This window comes from Tuber melanosporum (genome assembly GCF_000151645.1).
Source record: "Tuber melanosporum whole genome shotgun sequence assembly, scaffold_2, strain Mel28".
NCBI lineage: Eukaryota > Fungi > Ascomycota > Pezizomycetes > Pezizales > Tuberaceae > Tuber > Tuber melanosporum.
The window spans coordinates 929,463-947,912 of record NW_003298863.1 but is presented as its reverse complement, the minus strand read 5'-3'; the positions used below and the strand labels follow the sequence as shown (position 1 = coordinate 947,912).

The 18,450-nt window shown below is 47.9% G+C and overlaps 2 protein-coding genes; one reads left to right on the top strand and one right to left on the bottom strand.

Moving 5' to 3' along the window:
* The first annotated feature begins 422 nt into the window (after positions 1-422).
* GSTUM_00005569001 (uncharacterized protein) lies at positions 423-1,443 on the top strand. XM_002837696.2 has 2 exons: positions 423-878; positions 933-1,443. The coding sequence occupies exons 1-2, from the start codon at positions 469-471 to the stop codon at positions 1,117-1,119; spliced, it is 597 nt and encodes a 198-aa protein (XP_002837742.1). The 5' UTR covers positions 423-468; the 3' UTR covers positions 1,120-1,443.
* A 1,815-nt stretch (positions 1,444-3,258) lies between these two features.
* On the bottom strand, positions 3,259-5,127 carry GSTUM_00005568001 (uncharacterized protein; the record flags this gene model as incomplete). Its single annotated transcript, XM_002837695.1, has 1 exon — positions 3,259-5,127. The coding sequence occupies one exon, from the start codon at positions 5,125-5,127 to the stop codon at positions 3,259-3,261; it is 1,869 nt and encodes a 622-aa protein (XP_002837741.1).
* Positions 5,128-18,450: the final 13,323 nt, after the last annotated feature.

Here is an 18,450-nt window from a genome sequence, read left to right as displayed (position 1 = left end):
TTATGTAAGCAAAATGGGCTATCCATGAGGATTGATTTCACCTGTTCTCCACGTCTGGGACCCCGCAAAAAAGCCCCTGATCAGAGATAATAATTGTTCTCTGGCTAGGGGAGCACGACGAGAGTAGCATCGTCAAGTTGATGCGGGTGAGAGAGGCTGGTCCGCATTCTGTGATCACGTGTTGCGTCCGAAACAGTCTTAAAACCTGACCTCTCGGCTCGCTTCCATGAAACGGGAGGCGGGCTTTCTATTTTTTTCCTTTGCTTCCTGGCATTGAAGCCCCCCCTGCCGGCTTAGGGGGGCAGGGCCAAAATGTGTAGAATTGAGATGGGGGCGCATATCAATGCAATTGTGGCACTCCAAATAAAGTAAAACGCGGCTTGTGGGCCACAATAAGTACCCAACCCCCCCATTTTCCCTTCGTAATCCATTCCACAAACCAAACTTACTTGCTCCTTTCCTTTCAAGATGTGCGGATTAACGTACAACCCTCTCAACCCACCAACAATGATTCACGCACCTCTGCCAAAACATTATCACCACCACCATCCCCATCATCAACACTACAATCATTATCCTCCAAAGCCTCCACCATCATCACCTGCCCAGCCGATCATCAGATCAACATCGGCGTTAAAACCCAAATCCCAAGCAAACACCCACTGCTTAAGACGCGGGTCGAAAACCTCGTTGCCCCCCCGCACTACCACCACAGCAACGAAAGCAACAACAACAGAAACAAAAACGAAGACCCTCCTACTCCGCCGAAAACTCGTCGCGAATCTCAACTCGCTATCACCCTCCACCATCAAATTCTTCTACGCCCAGCCATACACGCACGTTGTACCGTCCAAGCGGCCGAAGTGTGACAGTGCAAAGTACTTACCGAGTATCCCGAGTAGTCGCGAAGGTGCTGACGAACATGAATTCAGACGTCTGAAGCGGTGTGAAACGGCGGGAGATGAGTGTGCGAGGGCTGGAGAGATAGTGCTCGATCGACGGAGGCGAAGGCGGATGAAGAGACGAGGCGAAGGCGGAGGACCGGTTACCAGGAGTAGGGCTCGTGCGAAGGAGATGCTTGAGAGGATTAATACGCGGTCGAGGACGGCGACGAAATAACCACATCCCTAACGGTCATCTGCATACGGAAAGAAGAGAAAAAGGGGGATCGGAAAGGGTGCTGATGGGTGGTGGTGGTGTTTGTAGTGTTTATATTATTGTTTAGGTGTTACTTTGGAGTTTTTTTATTTTTTTATTTCATGTCTTTCCTATGCACCATTTTTTTCCCCAAGTTTTCTTCCGTTCTCCCTCGAGGGAGGAATGAAAACAGGATAAAAAACAAAAAACAACTGATTAATTCGGGGTTTTGTTTACGGTTTATATTTATATTCATTTCGTGTCATTGGGGCATTGCAGAATTTACAAAAGGAATTGGTTATGGAGTCTTTGTGCCGTTGTGTTGAGGGATAGGACAGTCTTTGTTATCGCTTGCCGTTACCTGCTATCATAGTCCATCGTGTGTTGCGGGAATAATCGGAGATGGGAAGCATGCATGCTGCTGAGTGAGAACTAGAGTGAGAAGGGGAGGGGGAGCATGGAATGGAGTGCTTACCATCCGAGTTTCGGGCCGGGCCGAATCTCACAGATTGCTTTGTTGCTGGTATCTTCTACTCGGGCAGGTGGTGGTTGGTGGTGATGAGGGATGGATGGGTGTGTTACACTATGAGGCTCTCTGCCTGTCAAGGTCTTACCGGTTCATACTCGTAATATTCCTACATGTATGATCCTTATGGTCGTGGGAAGATGGGATAGGCTTTCTCACCTGTATTCCCGGAATTATACAAGTACGATATACTTGACCTTCGGTTCCCTCGAAGTATTCTTGAATCTCCTACTGACTGCACCATGCCATACGCCGCCCAGCATCCCTATCCCCCACCACTACCGGTACCGGTACCAATGTAGTCAGCCAGCTAGCCAACCAGCCAACCAACCCTCCCGCCTACCCAGATGCTAGGAGCGCATCACTAGAATAAACTTTGCCCACAATGCACTTAATCACTGCACGGGACTACTCGGGAAACATCGCACTTATGATACGAGTACAGTACCGTACTGTATCATACTCATACCTCACGCCTCGTGCCCCTCAAACAGCACTCCCCCCCCCACGAAAGCACCAGGCAACCAGGCAAAAATCCCCCAAACCCATCATAACCGCACAGAACTATAGTTAGTCAGCTACACACTTCCTACTATAATACCTTGTATATACGAAGTACCACACCACACCGCACTACATAAGATATACATACGATAGATAAAAAAAAAAAAACCACACCACACACATACACACACATGTACCAACCAAGGCGAACGAATTTCCCGAAGACAATGATTCAGAGAAATTCCCACAGGCACGCCCGTGGGGGTATGTATGTGGGGGGCTTGTTGAATTATACAGTATGATACTAGTCACTACCGGTATTGTACAGTACCACGCCCGATGAGTACTGTACTTGTAGATAGTGGGTAACCACGTACCGTACCGAACTTTACTGTACTATACGTGCAGTTACAATTATATATATCTGTAAATTTAAATTTGCCCATCTCCCAGCCTTCCTTCCCCTCCTCCCTCACGGTGACCAGGCGAAAACGGGGAAATTCGCACTTGGAAGGCGGAGGTTTGTGTGTACAGTACTAGTACTTGTATACCTTTACCAAGTGCGATATTATGCGTACGCGTTATGGACGCCTGTGGGGCTTGCTAGTGGACCTTTCTGGTATTATGATTTATCGTTGCTTGGGAAAAATGTCCCGCCTACCGTACTATGACCGTGAGGTTTTGTGTTCCTTTCTTCTTCCTTTTTTTTTTATATCCTGGTGATGAACTGGTGAGGCTGCTCACTTTTTTTTTTTTTTTTTTTTATATAGTTTTTTTTTTCTCAGCCCGGTTTCATTGTTCGAGATTTCAGAGGGGGTGGGCTACGAGTGATATTAAGTGAGTACATATATATATATTTTTACGAGTGGTGGATTGGAAATGATTGTCTCTGTAAATGGGGTAATGAGGGGGGTAGAAGAAAAAAAAAAAAGTTAAAAAGAAGACTGGAGGTACAAATTCCCATTCTTGTATGATATCATAATTCCCGACCAGGTCAAGTAAAAAAGTAGTATATCCGAAACGCGCCAAAAATAACATTTCGTACAAATGGAAGAGAGAAGAGGAAGAAAGAAAAAAAATATATTTAAAAATCAAATGAATCCCTTCTTCCCCACCACGCCAGTACCTACACCACCGCCGCTGACGCCGGCGGCCATGCCAGCGATTTTAACCGGACAGGGATTCTTCAGTGCGCCGAATCTCCCCTCCAGGAATATCCTCCTCCAGGTACGCATTTGCCCCTGATGCTTGCTCTTGACAGCTTCACTGGGGAAGCCTGCTTGCACACTCGGTTTTGAGGTTCCGATGACAAAGTGGGTGTCCATCCCGTCCGTTGTCGGGGAAGTGGGAGGGGGGGAGGAGTAGGCAACGTTGACCACATTCGGGTGCGCCCATGGACATATGGTGCTACACCATTTCCCCAGTACCGCCAGGAGCGGTAAGTAGAACCCGTCTCTGCCGTCTTCCTCTTCCCCTCCTGCTCCGGAAGCGCTGGGGGGGCAGGTGAGCTGGGAAGCCTCGGGCCGCAGAACGACGGAGAAGACGTACGCGATGGCGCAGAACACGGTGCATATGGGCAGTGCCACAGAGTTTAGGGTGTGCATGCTCGGGTCTACGTTGTCCCCGTTATCGAGTCTAAAGATCTGATTCCTATCGCGGAAGGGGAGGATGAATTCTCTCCAGAGCGTCCTCAGCGAGGCCTTTTGGTGCTCGGGAAGGGTTGGGGTCGTGTTGTTCAGTGTCCAGGTTTCCAGCAGGTGGTAAATGTCTGGCTTTGTCGCGGAGTAGGCCGTTGACAGGATCAGGTTGTAGCCTTGGGGCGTTGGTGCGCTCCCGACCATTGGAGGTACGGATGTCGATGGAGCTGTAGTAGTGGTGGCAGTAGTGCAAGTAGTGGATGCGGAAGCAGCCTTTTCTACAATCCAATCGAGCGCACAGCCCGACCCTGTTCCTGCGAGGATTGATATCTCAGATGGGATGGTCTGCATGAGAGCTTTGCAATTCAAGCATGGGTCCTTGAGCTTCATGCCAGCGATGGGCCCGTCTTTGGTTATGTATGGCATGTTCCGGAATACGGATGTGAATACAGCTAGAGAGCGGATCTCCCCGCCTCCCAGGAGTTTGGTTGCGCTCACCATTGCTGGCAGTGGGAGGGTTTCTCCGCAGTCGCCGTATTCGTGGTAGGGCTTTGCTGCCGGTGCACTGCCCGGGGAAGAAGAGGTGGGGGAAGAGGAACAAGGGGGTGTGGTTTGTAGGATGTAGTTTGTGAAGCCGTAGGATGGGGGAGAGCCGTATGGTGCTGGGATGAAGGTTGGTGAATGCTGCTGTTGGTAGTGCTGGAGCTGAAGCTGGAGCTGGGAATACAGGGGTTGAGCGTAAAGAGGATTGTACCCGTATGCTGCTGCCGCGCATACCCCGTTTGACCCGTATACGGGGGGCTGCTGGTGTTGGTACTGGTGCTGCTGGTTTTGTTGTTGTTGGGTATACGCTAGCGACAAACCATAGGCTGTATACATGGATCCGTAGTTCGGACTTAAGCTCCCATATGCTGGGGCAGGGGGGTACGCCGGCTGTATGAAATTATATGCGGAGGGGTCATGCGAGAAGGGCGGCGGTGGCGGGAGCGGTTGTGGGGTGATGGGCATTCCATATTGATATTGGCAAGGGGGGGGTGTAAACTCCTGCTGCTGGTAGTGATGAGCAATAGACCCGTACGCTGGTAGCGGAGTACCTTTCTCCGATTCGTATTCGCCTGAGGGTGGTTCGTCCAATGTTTGGAGAGCCTCGTGCAGTGTTTGGTAATTGAAGACATCTACCACCTTGTGGTGGGGGTGGAATGTGGGTAGCGGGGCTTGTTTCTCAAGGCACTTAGACGCAGCTGAAAAGCATTCAGATCTTGGTTCGTATGACGGATGATGTGTCTGCACATCATATCTCTGCGCACATGGATGGTCAGACATGGGACGAGATGGAAGGGGAGTGCAAATAAGAATATCAAGCTGAGACATACAGAGCACTCCATTGGCACACCGTCAATATCCGCACGACCACTTCCTCCGCTAAGACGCATATTCCTGGAAATTACAAGATCGCGGAGTCAGTGTCCAATACCTCGATATATCCTATACTCCATTGGTTGAGCTTATCGAGTTTTACCTGATGATCTGATTGGCATAGAGCCCAATACACCAAGAGTCGTTAGTGTTTGCAAAAGCTTTCGGTGCATCCTGGAGCAGCTTCTTCTTGAAGGCCTTTTTCCCGATAAAACTTCCATCCCCGTTAAATCCGATCTCATAGTACTTCTGCTCAACCCAATTTCTGACTGCGGGATTGTCAACATTCTCTGACACCGTGTACCCCCCGGAGGGTCTGTTGGCGGTGATTGCAGCCATGGGGCGTATCGTGTTGTATGGTATATCTTATCGTTCTCTGTTTTTGAAACTGGCACGATGGGGGAGTGAGTGAATGAATTTAGTTCCGCAGGCAATGTGTGTGCGTTTTAATAGTCTGATCTTATTTTTTTTTTGAAGAATTTCGTGCCGTTGCCGTTGCCAGGGCATATATAGGTTTCTCCAAAGCTCAGAATCCAGTAAACATTTGCGGGGGAGAAGGACACTGGACCGGGACGCTGTGGGTCAGTAACAACGCCAACGCATTGGGGGGTAGAGAAATTCTGGGCAATGATTGATGTGCACACTCGGAGCTGACTCGCTGCACTCGCTTATTGCTGGTCCTTTTCTCATTCGAACGCTCTTTTGTCGGTATCCAGTGATAGAGTCCAATTTGAGAGATTTCTGGGAAAAAATATAGCAGGTGTGCTGAATGATCAACTGAGGAAGCCTTATCCTTCTCCCTCTCCATTTGTAGTGGCTCTTAAGGGGGGATTAAGTGCTGTCGACTCAGTGGGATTCTTGCGGCAAAACGGTATGATTCACTTGTATCCTTCCGGCCCGTCCTAATAAGTTAACCAACGTCATGCCAGTGGACACCCCAGCACTGGGGTAGGGGATGTTAGTCCTCTGCATTATGGTCTAGCTTAAGCCCCAAAGGCGCGGTTATCCTTCAAAGAACCTGGAATTCCCCTCACATATCGGAAAGCTTTGATTTGCCACTGGATCCGCGAGTTATGTGGCAGAATAGTTCGTCCGGAGAGGTGGATTTTTGACAACGCATCTTGCAGAGACCCCGCCCCAAATCTCTGGAGCTATGGCGCACGCTTTACCACCGCTTGGCCTGGACGCCTTAAGTGTGGGACTTGACCGATTACTCGAGTGCACTCTAACGCTCCAAATAAGTTAGCAAAACGCCCTACTTTGGGGGGGACCTTAGGATTACTGCTAGAGCGGTGTACCTATAAAAGTTCGAGTACGGTACTCGTCCGCTACTGCCCGACGGGCCGTACCCGAAGCCTCGGGTTGGCCGGTTTGGGGGACGAGGATCATGAGTATCATGCATCAATGGATAAATGATAGCTTATGGTGCACTATTTGCGTGCCTGTACTCGTAGCCTCAGATCGTTCTCCAGTCTTTACGATCTCTACGCATATCGATAGACAGGTTGAAGTTTTTTGAGGCTGATGTACTCGTGTAAATTATTTGGGTCGGAGTCCAGAGTAGTGTACGGTGTTGTTACACCAACGCCAAGAATCAATTGAGCTAAACCCAAAAAAACCGGAGGGCAGAGCCTCAATCAAAACAATCACTACATGCCAGTAATATAAGGAGTAATTATTGTAGGAGTACTGTACTTTAACTAAGCATTGAGTATAGAATCAACTAGAGCCCTTATTCGGACAATTCCTAAACGCACCTTTGGAGCATTGGGGTCGAACAACTTGCTTGCGCATTTCTCAAACAGAAGTAAAGCCGATCGTACTGTTGTCAAGCATGGTGAAAACAGTAGGGCAATGTTGATGTGTCTCCATTAAGCCAAAAAAACTTGCAGAAATAAAAGGCTAGGTATGGTAAACGCGGCTGCTCCTTTTTCCCCACCTCTATCGATACTAAGAACTTGGGCGATGCATTGAACCTAGGACCATGGCCAGCACCAGTGTGTGATGTCTTGTATTGTATAAACCGCCACAACTTCCCCAACTACCGTACCCCATGAGGCAATGGTATGACTGGTTCAGGACTTAATGTTAACGTTACCACCACTGCCCACTCCCATGAGCCCTTGAACATCGATAGGGAAATTTTCATTAAGGAACCCCGAAGGGTGTAGTACAACAGCCAACAATGACTGCACTATGTGCTTTCACACTGGTATGTTTACCCCCACATCTACACCTCCACGTCCACATCCGCCATTAACTCCTCATTGAGTGTTCTTCCTGAGTCCGGTTTGCGGATATATCTCATATCTCTCTCTTGCTTCTTCCGGGAGAGACCCCATTCTTGCCCTGAAGTAGGAGCCTTACCGGGAGGATGTACGGTATAGCAAGCTCCTGATGTGGGCCAGGTTCTGCACCCGGAGTAGTGGTGGTGGTGGTAGTGGTTGGTTTCATCTACGCATAGGTTTCCTTCTCAATTCATGGAGTCTTAACAGCCCCGAGCGTTCGGTGATCGCTACCTTGAGGGAGGGTCAGAATGACCAGACTCAACTCAAACGTCAATCTGTCTGCACAGGATGTTAGCCCAGTAAAATGTGAAATTTCTGCATCCTCGAGGCCTAGGCTGAGTTCAAGATATTTGCTTGTCTGAGCGTCAACCTGCCACAACCCGGGAAGCACACGAGGTGATGATTATGCCGTCTTTCGGGTGAACAATATGACCAGTGCAGGGAATGCCTTAAGTGCGCTCCTTTGTGGTGATGTGCAATATGTCTTATCATCGCGGCCTAAACCTATCACAGGGGCCATTCTGAAATTGACGTGCAGAATTTGTGGTATTCTGAAGGGTGCTATTCTGGAGGTCTCGGGCATGCCATTGTATCCCGTAGGTGAGGGGATAGAGCACTCTCCAACTTACATTTTCTCTTGGGACTTTTCGAAATGCGCACCTGTCGAAACACTTGGGAATCAGTCATCAGATGATCTCCTCTTGCCACTAGCCTCTTTGTCAATCCAACTGCTCTCTTAACTCAACTACTCTCCCTCCTTGGATCGATGTGTCGCAATTACTTCTTCGAGCCAAGTTATAGGGTGCTTGGATCCTTGCAGAATGCCCAAGACTCCAATGATTGGAAATATGAATCAGAAAGGGGCACGTGGTGTATATGCGATGTGTTTTAGATGTCCGTTATGAACTCTTTGGAGTCTTTCCACCCGCTCTCGGCATCTCATACAAATTCCCATATACCTATGAGAGCAACAGGCCAAAGGCAGCCATAGATTTCGAAGTTTTGGGCATTCGTTCTCACCTGGCAGGCTCTAGAGTTGGGCATGGGTGGCCATGTTGAGGGAAAAAAATCTGCAAAACAAAAGCAGGGAGGTTGTTGCAAATGAATACCCCAGTCGCCACTGACCGGCGAAGGAAACCCTGAGTGCGTTGGCGATTCGATTAGATTAGCCGCTCACGAGAGTCTCTTCCTCCGCAAAGAATCCCCTGAACTGGAATAACTCACAATATTGAGCCATATGTCTCCCCCCAGATTTATTCTCCCGTCATTGTGCGATATAGAGATATAAGGTGGGGTTGACTCTCGCCGCATACTGCGGTCGAAATATTTGCCCTGGTATGACACCTGTGTGCAAACTGAGTTGCAGTGCGACGGGCTAGGGATTTTTGTGTACTTTTTCGTTGATCAGCTAAAAAGTTAATATGCGCGCAAGCAGGTTACAGGACCAGGCGAATCGCTCCCGGTGTCAGGTGGCAGAAAAGGGTTTTGGTTCGGCCCTCTCACCAGATGACAGGTGCTTACCTCTATGAAGAAAAGGACTCTCGTCCAAATGGCTACCGAGAGAAAGTGCTTAATGTTTCTGGTTGAGCACTTCCGCCAACTCATTTGTAGTCTCCGTGAGCTACTACTACTGTGCTGTACCTGAGCCGTCCTAACAGCCAAACCCTTACCTAGTAGTTCCGAGTCTCAGCGAGTCTCAGCGAGTCTGAGCACCAACAGGATAATCTACCCGCCTTCACTTTTCACACCCACTACAAACCTTGGATGACCACAATATCCTATGCGACCAATCCTCTGTATTTGGTCGCATGGACACATAGGGCCTGGATTTAGGTCTTGTGCCCGTGAGCCGGGGGGTTCATCGTAGAAATGATTTTGGGCTGGGCACTCACAGCCTGGCTTGCTTCGACTGAACCCAGTATAATTAATGCACGGCTAGTAAGCTTAGGTAAAGATCCGGAGAAAATTGACGTTAGCCAATGGATTCGATATCGTGGTTAAAACTTTTGCTCCGAAAGCACTAGGACTCATGAGCCGTTGATACTGTCCTGTGTCTTTAGCGCCGACAGCCCTGTGCGTCTGCGCATGTTTGTGAGGCCAAGGAACCATCAGCTCTTGAAGCGATAAGGCTGAGTGGGTCTTGCACCCGATTCCCCCCAGGTGACCTGGCTCGAGCTTGATGGGTTAATTTCAGCTGAGGGGAATTTCTAACGTAGCGTGGTTAGCGGGGGGTTCCAATGGACTGATAGCAGTGTGAACATACTTGTACTAGTACAGGTACCTCCCTTGTATTCGAGAGGGTCTGTAAGATATGATAAGAGGATAAACATTCGCCTTGAAAAGAGCTACTTCGGCCACCAACGATTAGCTATCGAAAGGGATATATGTTACGGACTTTGTGAGAGGGGTATGTTGTAGTGATGGAGCGAGGGGTGGCGATTGGGACGACTGCCTACTTAGTAACTGTATGGTAACTGGGACACCTCCTGAATGGATAAGCCACCCCAGGAAATCTGAGTGCTTATCAATAATCTGGGCTTAAAGGAGCTCTGGAAACTGCTTTCACTTCACTTCAGTAATCTGCGGCAAATTTGAAAAAGTAAATTCTGTTAACTTTAGGGTGTTTGCATCCGGGCTGCATACGGGATGTCAAATAGTCGGCTAGATAGATCGATCAGGTTACAAGATTTTAGAAGTGTTCATTCTTGCTCGGGAGAGCATATTGGCGTAGCCATGAGTCACTCATCAGTATTGTTGCTTTAGGTGGTTTGAGCTAGTGGTACCTCAGATTTTCGAGTGATTGTTTGATTTAGGATTCTTCCAACCCGAGTGACATTATGTGATGTTCGAGATCAGAGATTAACTGTTGTCATGTAAGTTACGAGTACGGGTGCAGCCGTGTCCGCAAAGTTCTCTTACCCTTCCTTGTACCTTATTAACTCAATAGATTGGGTATGATATAATATCTCCGTACAGGGTTCTAAACTCCGTACCAGGGCAACCGATCCCTAACCAAGCATAGTATCATGGTCAACAGAAAAGGAAAGGGAAATCGTGTGAGTCACTGCTGTGTTTGTGAGGTGAATTTGACACGATCTCCCGATTCCTTCCCTTTTTGTTAACTACCGTACTACGGTAGGCTCTCTAGGGAGCTTTGGCTTCGGGACGGAGATTAGAACTCTGAGCGGAGATACTCAATTTGTTAGTTAATACGGGGTCTTAGGAGCTTGGCCTAGTATCAACAAGAGAATAGCAGGAGGCGTATAGATCCTCTTTTCCGATATGCCTTTAGGGGCGCCGCAAACCCCTATTATAATTCGTCTTACCGAGTGGTAAAGTAGAGAGAATTAGCCATGCTTTTCCAAGGGCTGGTACTTGGAGGGGTACTGAAAGAACGATATTCGGTCGGATCGGTAATGTCTAAAAGGTACAGTACTTGATCGATGAGGATTCAAATGGAGAATTAGACAAACGAAAAAAGAAAAGTGTAGAATCAAACAATGATCCACGATCGTTTGGGATAGCACGGTCCTTTGGCTTATTCACTTTCAGTTCACTCGCATATATGCACTTGTTCGTTTTCGTAGTGCTTGGATTTCCGTGGTTGTAGCTCGTTCGCGTTCTCGTGGTTTTTCGTATCGTAAACTAAAGAAAAAGAAAGGTGGGAGAAATCCCCTAAGTATGATACAACAAGAAAAATTTTCCCTTCTCAACTCTCAAACAAACCCTTCCATCGTGAACAAACCCTAGAAACCTCTACCATGATACAAACAGAGTTATACAAATCAAAGAAGACATGAATTTGAAGTTTTCCCCTAACAGTACCGGTATGAGAACTTATGGATAAGGCCGTACAGCACTGTACAGTCTGGATCGATGTCGGAATGGTAGTATCTTAGAGAGTCCCTATCTACACCATCATTCTTTAAATTTCCAATAGGTTTCGGGGGGAATACACCATTGCTAGCAAGAAAAATTGTCACCATATCGTAAAAACTGGAATAATTGAGCCTCACACTCAAAAAAAGCAACTATTACCCTACCCTGAGGGCAACGGGTGAGGTGGAGATACCACAGACCTTACTAGGAGAGACAACTTCAGCGTCCTTGAGTGAAGCTCTATTATTCTATCATAGTTCTTGCGGCTTCCAAACTGGCCCGGGGTCGCCTCCAGGGGTTTTGAGGGGGATCTCTTCAGAAACAGTCAAGAGAAATTTGGATTTAGTGAGGGTAACTATATGAAAATAATCCCTCAGAGAGGCGGAAAAAGGGGTGGTAGGGTGCCGGTAGGAGGCAAAGGAGAGCTGAGGGAGGGTACAAGAGGGCGGGGAGAACGGACGGGAAATTTTCCCCCCACGCGCAAATCCCAGAAACAGATCCTGACGGCACTCCCGCGTCGATTACGCATATCAGCGATCCGGCTGGACCATTAAACTTAAGTATGAGCCTGTCTTTAAGGACTGTGAGGGCTCTGCTTGGACATGTACCTATCGTCGCTTTGGTAAAAAAGAAAAGTGGAAATTAAAAACCTTGTCGAGCACAATGCTCCGGTAAGAGATAAAGAAGGATCAAAACCCCTGCCCCGAGCTCTTGAGTTCTACCAATTCCCAATATCTTGTCATCTACCAGGCTCTCCTTCCTCTGGAAAATAATAACAACAACAATAGAGAACCAATGGCTAGAGGAGAATTCATGAACTGCGCTCTGGAGATGTTTCTTCAAAGCCATGCGCAGGAATTTGAACACTGCTGCGAGTAAGGGTCCCGGGCAGGCGTTGAGTACCGGTAGTGGAGTTATGAGATCTTTGAAAAGTGACTTGAAACACATGCTTTAGTAAGTTTATGGCAATACTTTTCCTTCTCCCGTCTCCTTTTGGTGGAAGTTAAGTGTCCCTTTGCCTCCCAGGCCAGCTGAGACTTTGATGCACGAATTTTAGCAACTCTCCACCCACCACCTAGATAGAAATTTAATAACAAAAATTACCCAGTATCGGTTCCAGTCATAATATTATCGGGTTTAAGGGCTGGAGCTAAGATATCCCTTCGGTCTTTAAGCGTGTCTGCATGCCCGACGAGTGCCATGGCTCTTCCATGTCTCACCTAACACATATCTATCGCTCGAGGGAATATCGGACCTAAAAATTCCTCAATCCGAGTTCATAAGGTGGAGAAAGCAAGGAACTCCAAAGGGATGCTTTCCTGAGCCTATTTCACCTAGAGTCTATGAGCATGCCAATTCAGTCATCTCTATTAGGAAGATTACCGTATTAGGAAATTAATACCCTGGCCAAAAGTGGTCCATGTATCATATATCTTAAGCGTGGGAATAGGGAAGAATGAAAATTTTTTAGTAGAACAGGGGACTCGGCAGCTATTGGTTTTAATAGGTTAGGGATAGCGAGATAACACAGAAAAGACGAGCCGCACGGACCCCAACTGGCCCCTTCCTGGTCCTCCTCACCTTCACGATAACTTTACTCGTACTCGGTGATTCGTAAAGTGTCCGGAAATAGATGTGTTCAGATCCTCGAATCCGGGCGCAAAAATCGGTTTTTGGCATTTTTATGTCGAGATAACCTTTACCTGTAGACCACCTTTTGCGCATTGGCGAGCAGCAATAACCTCACTAGTCGGTGCTGCTTTTCAACCCCTTAGGCCCGCACTGGACCCGCTTGGCTGATTATCGACAAGGAATCTAGGTGCTCACTGTGCCGATACTCGAGTACTAGTACAGTACACAATTGGACCTTATTTACTCAGTCTAATACCGTAGGGCCCTCCGCTGTGCACGTTTATTCGTAACGCCCTCGAAACCAGACCCGGAATAAAAGTGCTTAACTTGCACTCGCGTGCGTAGCCGTGCACCTTGTCCCTCTCAGCTAAGAGTTTTAATTGGCTAAGGGATTGACCCTCAAATTGCTCCTTTCCTGGTCTCCCAATCGAGAATGGCAGCGATCAACATTCCGGCCAGACTGACGTTTTCTGCAGGGTCAGGGTTCTTGTCTTGCTCTCGCGCGGATTACTAAACCCACCTGACGGGTCGTTATCAAGCACGCAGGTGTTCTGTGTACTATATTCGGAATTGGGGATCGAAAAATGTAATTAGCGGGTGGATTAAAAGTGGTCTGCCGTCTCCCTTGGCCAGCGTTGTTACTTGGCTGGGCCTTGGCTGGCAGAGTTTATAAAGCCCGCGAAACTGAGCTGGAAACGAATTGCTTGATATATCACTGGAGAGCACAGTACTGCCTGAGCAGGTGCTAGAAAACAAAAAAGTGACTAGGGTATGCGAGTTGCGCTGTTCCCGGGTGGGGCAATGTGGGACTAAGGAGTAAGAAAATACGATCCAAGAGTATTATATTGGTCGGAAATTTAGAGAGACACTAGTGTAAGATTGAAATCCAACCCGACTTGTTTAGAAATTAATTCGGCATGTGAGATATACGAATTAGATGAGCGTATGTGAATGCGGAAAAGCTATCGTCTACAGTGTTCTGTTTACTTTTTGGCCCAACGCCACAACCTCTCTTTTTGGGCTGTTCGGTGCTGCACTGACGTTCCGGACTTCAGAAGACTGACTGAGTGAAGACCCTTTCGGAGCTTGAGATTGAAGGAGCTATGAGACTTGTGTTGATTACCTCACTTGGCCTAGTTTGAGGGGAGCTTTCGCTCAACTGTAAGGTGCCATATACTTTGAGGGAGCCGGACATTATCCGAGTGATACTCTATGCATCTATCCTCGTCCTCATACATTGCACACAATATCCAATGCGACAGATATTCCGTATGGCAATTCATACGACTCATATTCACCGGCTTCCCGATCCCGCCATCTACTCCTACCCGTTTGCCTGTAACAGACTATACACCACTGGTAACGAATAATGGGAATGAGGAACAAGAAACACAATGACAAGGGCCAAAGTCTAAGTTAAAGAGGATTCGAAGGAAAGAAAGGAAAAAAAGGAGATAAATAGTAAATAGACAGCCAGACCCGGAAAAAACGCATGTTATGAAAGTCTATTTACATCCGAATTGACTGAGGTTTTGCCTACACCAATCCCTCACTCGGTAATTGTTTAAAGAATGAGCATATGCCTAGGAACGAAGGAGGGATGTAAATGAGAAAAGGTAAAAAGACAAATGAAGGAGGCGACGGTAAATCCTGGTAGATGGAAAATAAGAGGATTAGTCAAGCGTTGTTGGGATGAGTGTCAGTTTTCCTTGCAGGGTACTGTACCTGAGCTTCGGGGCAACATAGAAGGAGGTTCAGGGAGAGTGAATGGTTTGATTGAGGAGAGATCACTATTTATGGACGGGGAGCGGAGCTCTTGCAGTCCAATACCCCCTTCCGGGCACCAGGGGCTCCCGATCGGAGTACAGGCTGGCGATTAACGTCGGTGGAGTTGGTGTAAGGGTCATCACCCCCAAACTGCATCACCACCACACACTTGTCACTACGTCCAGTGAAGGGTGGGGGTGATTCTGAGCCAGCGCAATCTGCTGTGTCGGGATTGACACAATTCAGTTCAATAGGGTCCTCGCAGCTCCGTCATGTTCTACACACAGAGCCCAGGACAGTGGTGTTTGATTCCCATTATCTAATGTAGTGTACAGCCATCTTTCAGCTCTAAAAGTATCTTCGCTACTTCCTCATGCCCGAACCCAGCTGCCCTGCAGAGCGGTGTCTGGCCATATTCGATCTCTGCCATATTGGGGTCGACACCCTCTCGCTCCAAGAGCATTTGTACAACTCCTTCATGGCCGTTCTTAGCCGCCCATAGGAGTGGCGTCTGGCCATATTCGGTGTCTGCGGTATTGGGATTGACATCTCCTCGCTCCAAAATTATCTTCACTACCTCCTCATGTCCAAGATCAGTCGCCCAGCAGAGCGGCGTCTGGCCGTATTTGGTGTCTGCCATATTGGGATTGATATCCTCTCGCTCCAAAAGCATCTTTACTATCCCCTCATAACCGTTCCCTACCGCCTCCGAGAGTGGTGTCAGGCTATACTTGTCTTTGGTATTGGGGTTGACATCCTCTCGCGCCAAAAGCATCTTTACTACCCCCTCACGCCCGCTACTCGCCGCCTCGCAGAGCGGTGTCCAGCCATATTCGGCGTCTGCCATATCAGGATTGACATCCTCGCGCTCCAATAGAACCCCTACGACCTCCCTGTGTCCTCTCCCCGCTGCCCATGTGAGAGGCGTATTCCTGATACAATCAATCGCATTAACATTCCACTCTCTCATCTCTAACAGAGCAGCAACTATCCCCACCATCCCGAAATATGCTGCTCCGTGGAGTCCCGTGAAACCTCTAGGTCCTCCCCGGTGGTTGGAATTAGGCCCGCGGTGGAAGTGATAGGGGCCCTCGCGGCTTTCCCGATTATAGTGTAATAGGAGTAGTTGGGCAGATATATGCCTATCAAATCCATCGAGAAGCCTCAGTGTAAGTGTTTTTACATTTTCGGTCATCTCCCTTTTTGCATGTTCCCCCCAGTGACAAGAAGCGTACTCTAGAAGGGGCATTTCCGAGGGGGCCGAGTCAAGGGTTGGTGAAAGATCCCAGACACACCCAAGGTTGAGGTATGTCAAGCAAACCTCCGCAATCGTTGAGTGGGGGCTATGGAATAGGGTCGGATCATTCGAGAGATGCTCTTTTAGAGTAATGTGCACTAGTCGGGCAGTAGAGGAAGACTCCTCAACCGTGACGAGACCTAGAGAAGATGCTAGAAGTACCCGTAACGCAGGAATATTTTCAGCGTCCTGATCTGCAGATCCAATCTCTACCCCCAAGGCATGACGGAGCTCCTCAACTCGTAATGGCCGCTCCGAATGCAATACCCACATCAGGACCTTCAGTCCGAGTATTGATTTATTTCCCTTCTGTGCCTTCAGTCGGGTTAGAGTTGCCGTGTATGCACCACCCAGTCCATTTCCTTGCGTCATCCTCTCAAGTTTCTTTCTTCTTTGATAAATTTTCACCTCTCCCAGTATTGCATCGAGGTTGAGGGAAACGAGTAGGAATCTGTGCACAATCGTTGGTAAGTATTCATCATAGATAGAGTGGAAACGCTAAATGCTCCTACGCACATATCTGATATCTTTTCTAGGAAAACCCTAATAATATCCGCCCGTAAATCATCGCTCATCGCCTCTGGCTCGGTGTCCCTATCTAACCTCATCTCCAGATAACTTCTAATATCACTGGTCTTAGGGCTGATGGGTATCACAACCGCATTGGTGAAATATCTTTGAACATCGTTCCTAACCTGGGGCCTTCCAGTGAGGAATATTCGTGTCTTGGGGGACTCCCGAACAATATCTCCTAGGGATTCAAGAAGCTCAGGCAGGTACTTCGGCAAGCACTCATCCAACGCATCGATACAGATAAAAACTTGGGATAGCGAGGAAATAGTAGTCCTTAGCATTCCCATCAGATCCGGGAGTCTCAGCCCTCTCCCACCAAACCCCGTTTTCCCTTTCTGAAACGCCTCACGCAGATATTCCGGGATGTCCCATCTGCCTACTAGCTACCTCAGGATAGCTCCCATCATGTTTGTTATTGTTTGCTCTTGCTGGGAGAGGTAGTCGCAGTACAGGCCTGCAACCGCCATATCTTCATTCTTTGCTTGATCACACAGACTGTCAATCACCAGAGAACTATTATTTCTGGCTGTTAGCGATATTTTCTTCTTTCAAAGGATCCCGCCACTTACCTCAAATATGTCTTACCGACTCCTGGATTCCCGTTGCAAAACAAGACAGCTCTATCGACACCACCCTCACTACTCCTCCACTCCCGGAACTTGCTTTCTTCCAAAAGCCAATCCCCGACACCGTCGAATCGCTCGGTGCGCACGCCTTGGTGCCTGGCATTTGGCTCTAATGGAGAGAGCCAACGCATAATCTGCGCATCCTCGTCGGACCCATAAATATTGAAACAATCCTTTATGTTGCCGCTGCCCGCATTGTGGTGGCCCATGTGGACCTGTATATGAGTACCGGTAGTCTGGGCCATGTTTGTCTGTGCGGAATGTTGGATGAGAAATAGTTGTATGAATTTTCAGGGGGGCGATCTTACCAAAATAGCAACCTTTTTTTGTGACACTATGATACGGGAAGGGCGCATGACAAATACGAAACATGTCTCACCGACGGTTGTGTCCAGTGATTGTAGAAAGCTGAAATGCTTGAGGTGCTTGTACAGTACCGTACTTGACTATTCACAAAGCATTCGGATGCTTTGGCGCCAATGTATATCAACTGGCACCTAAGCATGGAATCTTGGCGTTAAGGCATTCTAACACTTTATGGATGGTCAAGTACTGTACCACACCCGTACTTAACAAAAGAGAAAGAGTGTGTGGTTGTATTGGCAATGGTGGGTATCTAATTGTTTCGGTGCTTTGGAAAAACAATCTTCATGTTACTCCCGCGGCCGAGTCGAAGTTGGACACCCAGAAAGCCTAGTGATCGCCGGACCAATAAATGTGCATTCTGGAGATGCCAAGTGGAGCGATGTGATTCTGTATACCATAAGTACTGTAAAGTGTGCACAAACTTCATCACCACCCAACAATCATTCACAACGAATATGAGCACTGCATGACTGAAATCGTCCAAACTTCCACGATGTCAACTCATTGATCCCAAAGTGGATCTCATATTCCTCTGCTCAAGAGAGTGGCTGTTTTAATACTTTATTGGCATGCCAAAATGTCGTACTGGATAATTGAACATGAGTTAGGAACCCAAAAGGCTACCCCAGAAGCTATAATTAAAAGAGCAAAGGTAGGTCAGTTTTATTCCAATACAAGTTGAGAGAGATAGATAGGACTTACCTTATCATAATCTAGGCTCATGCATCCGATTCCAATGATTTTGATGATGTTCTATCATGTTTAGATAGTGAGCATAGTGGTGGTATCTCAGAGAGATTCC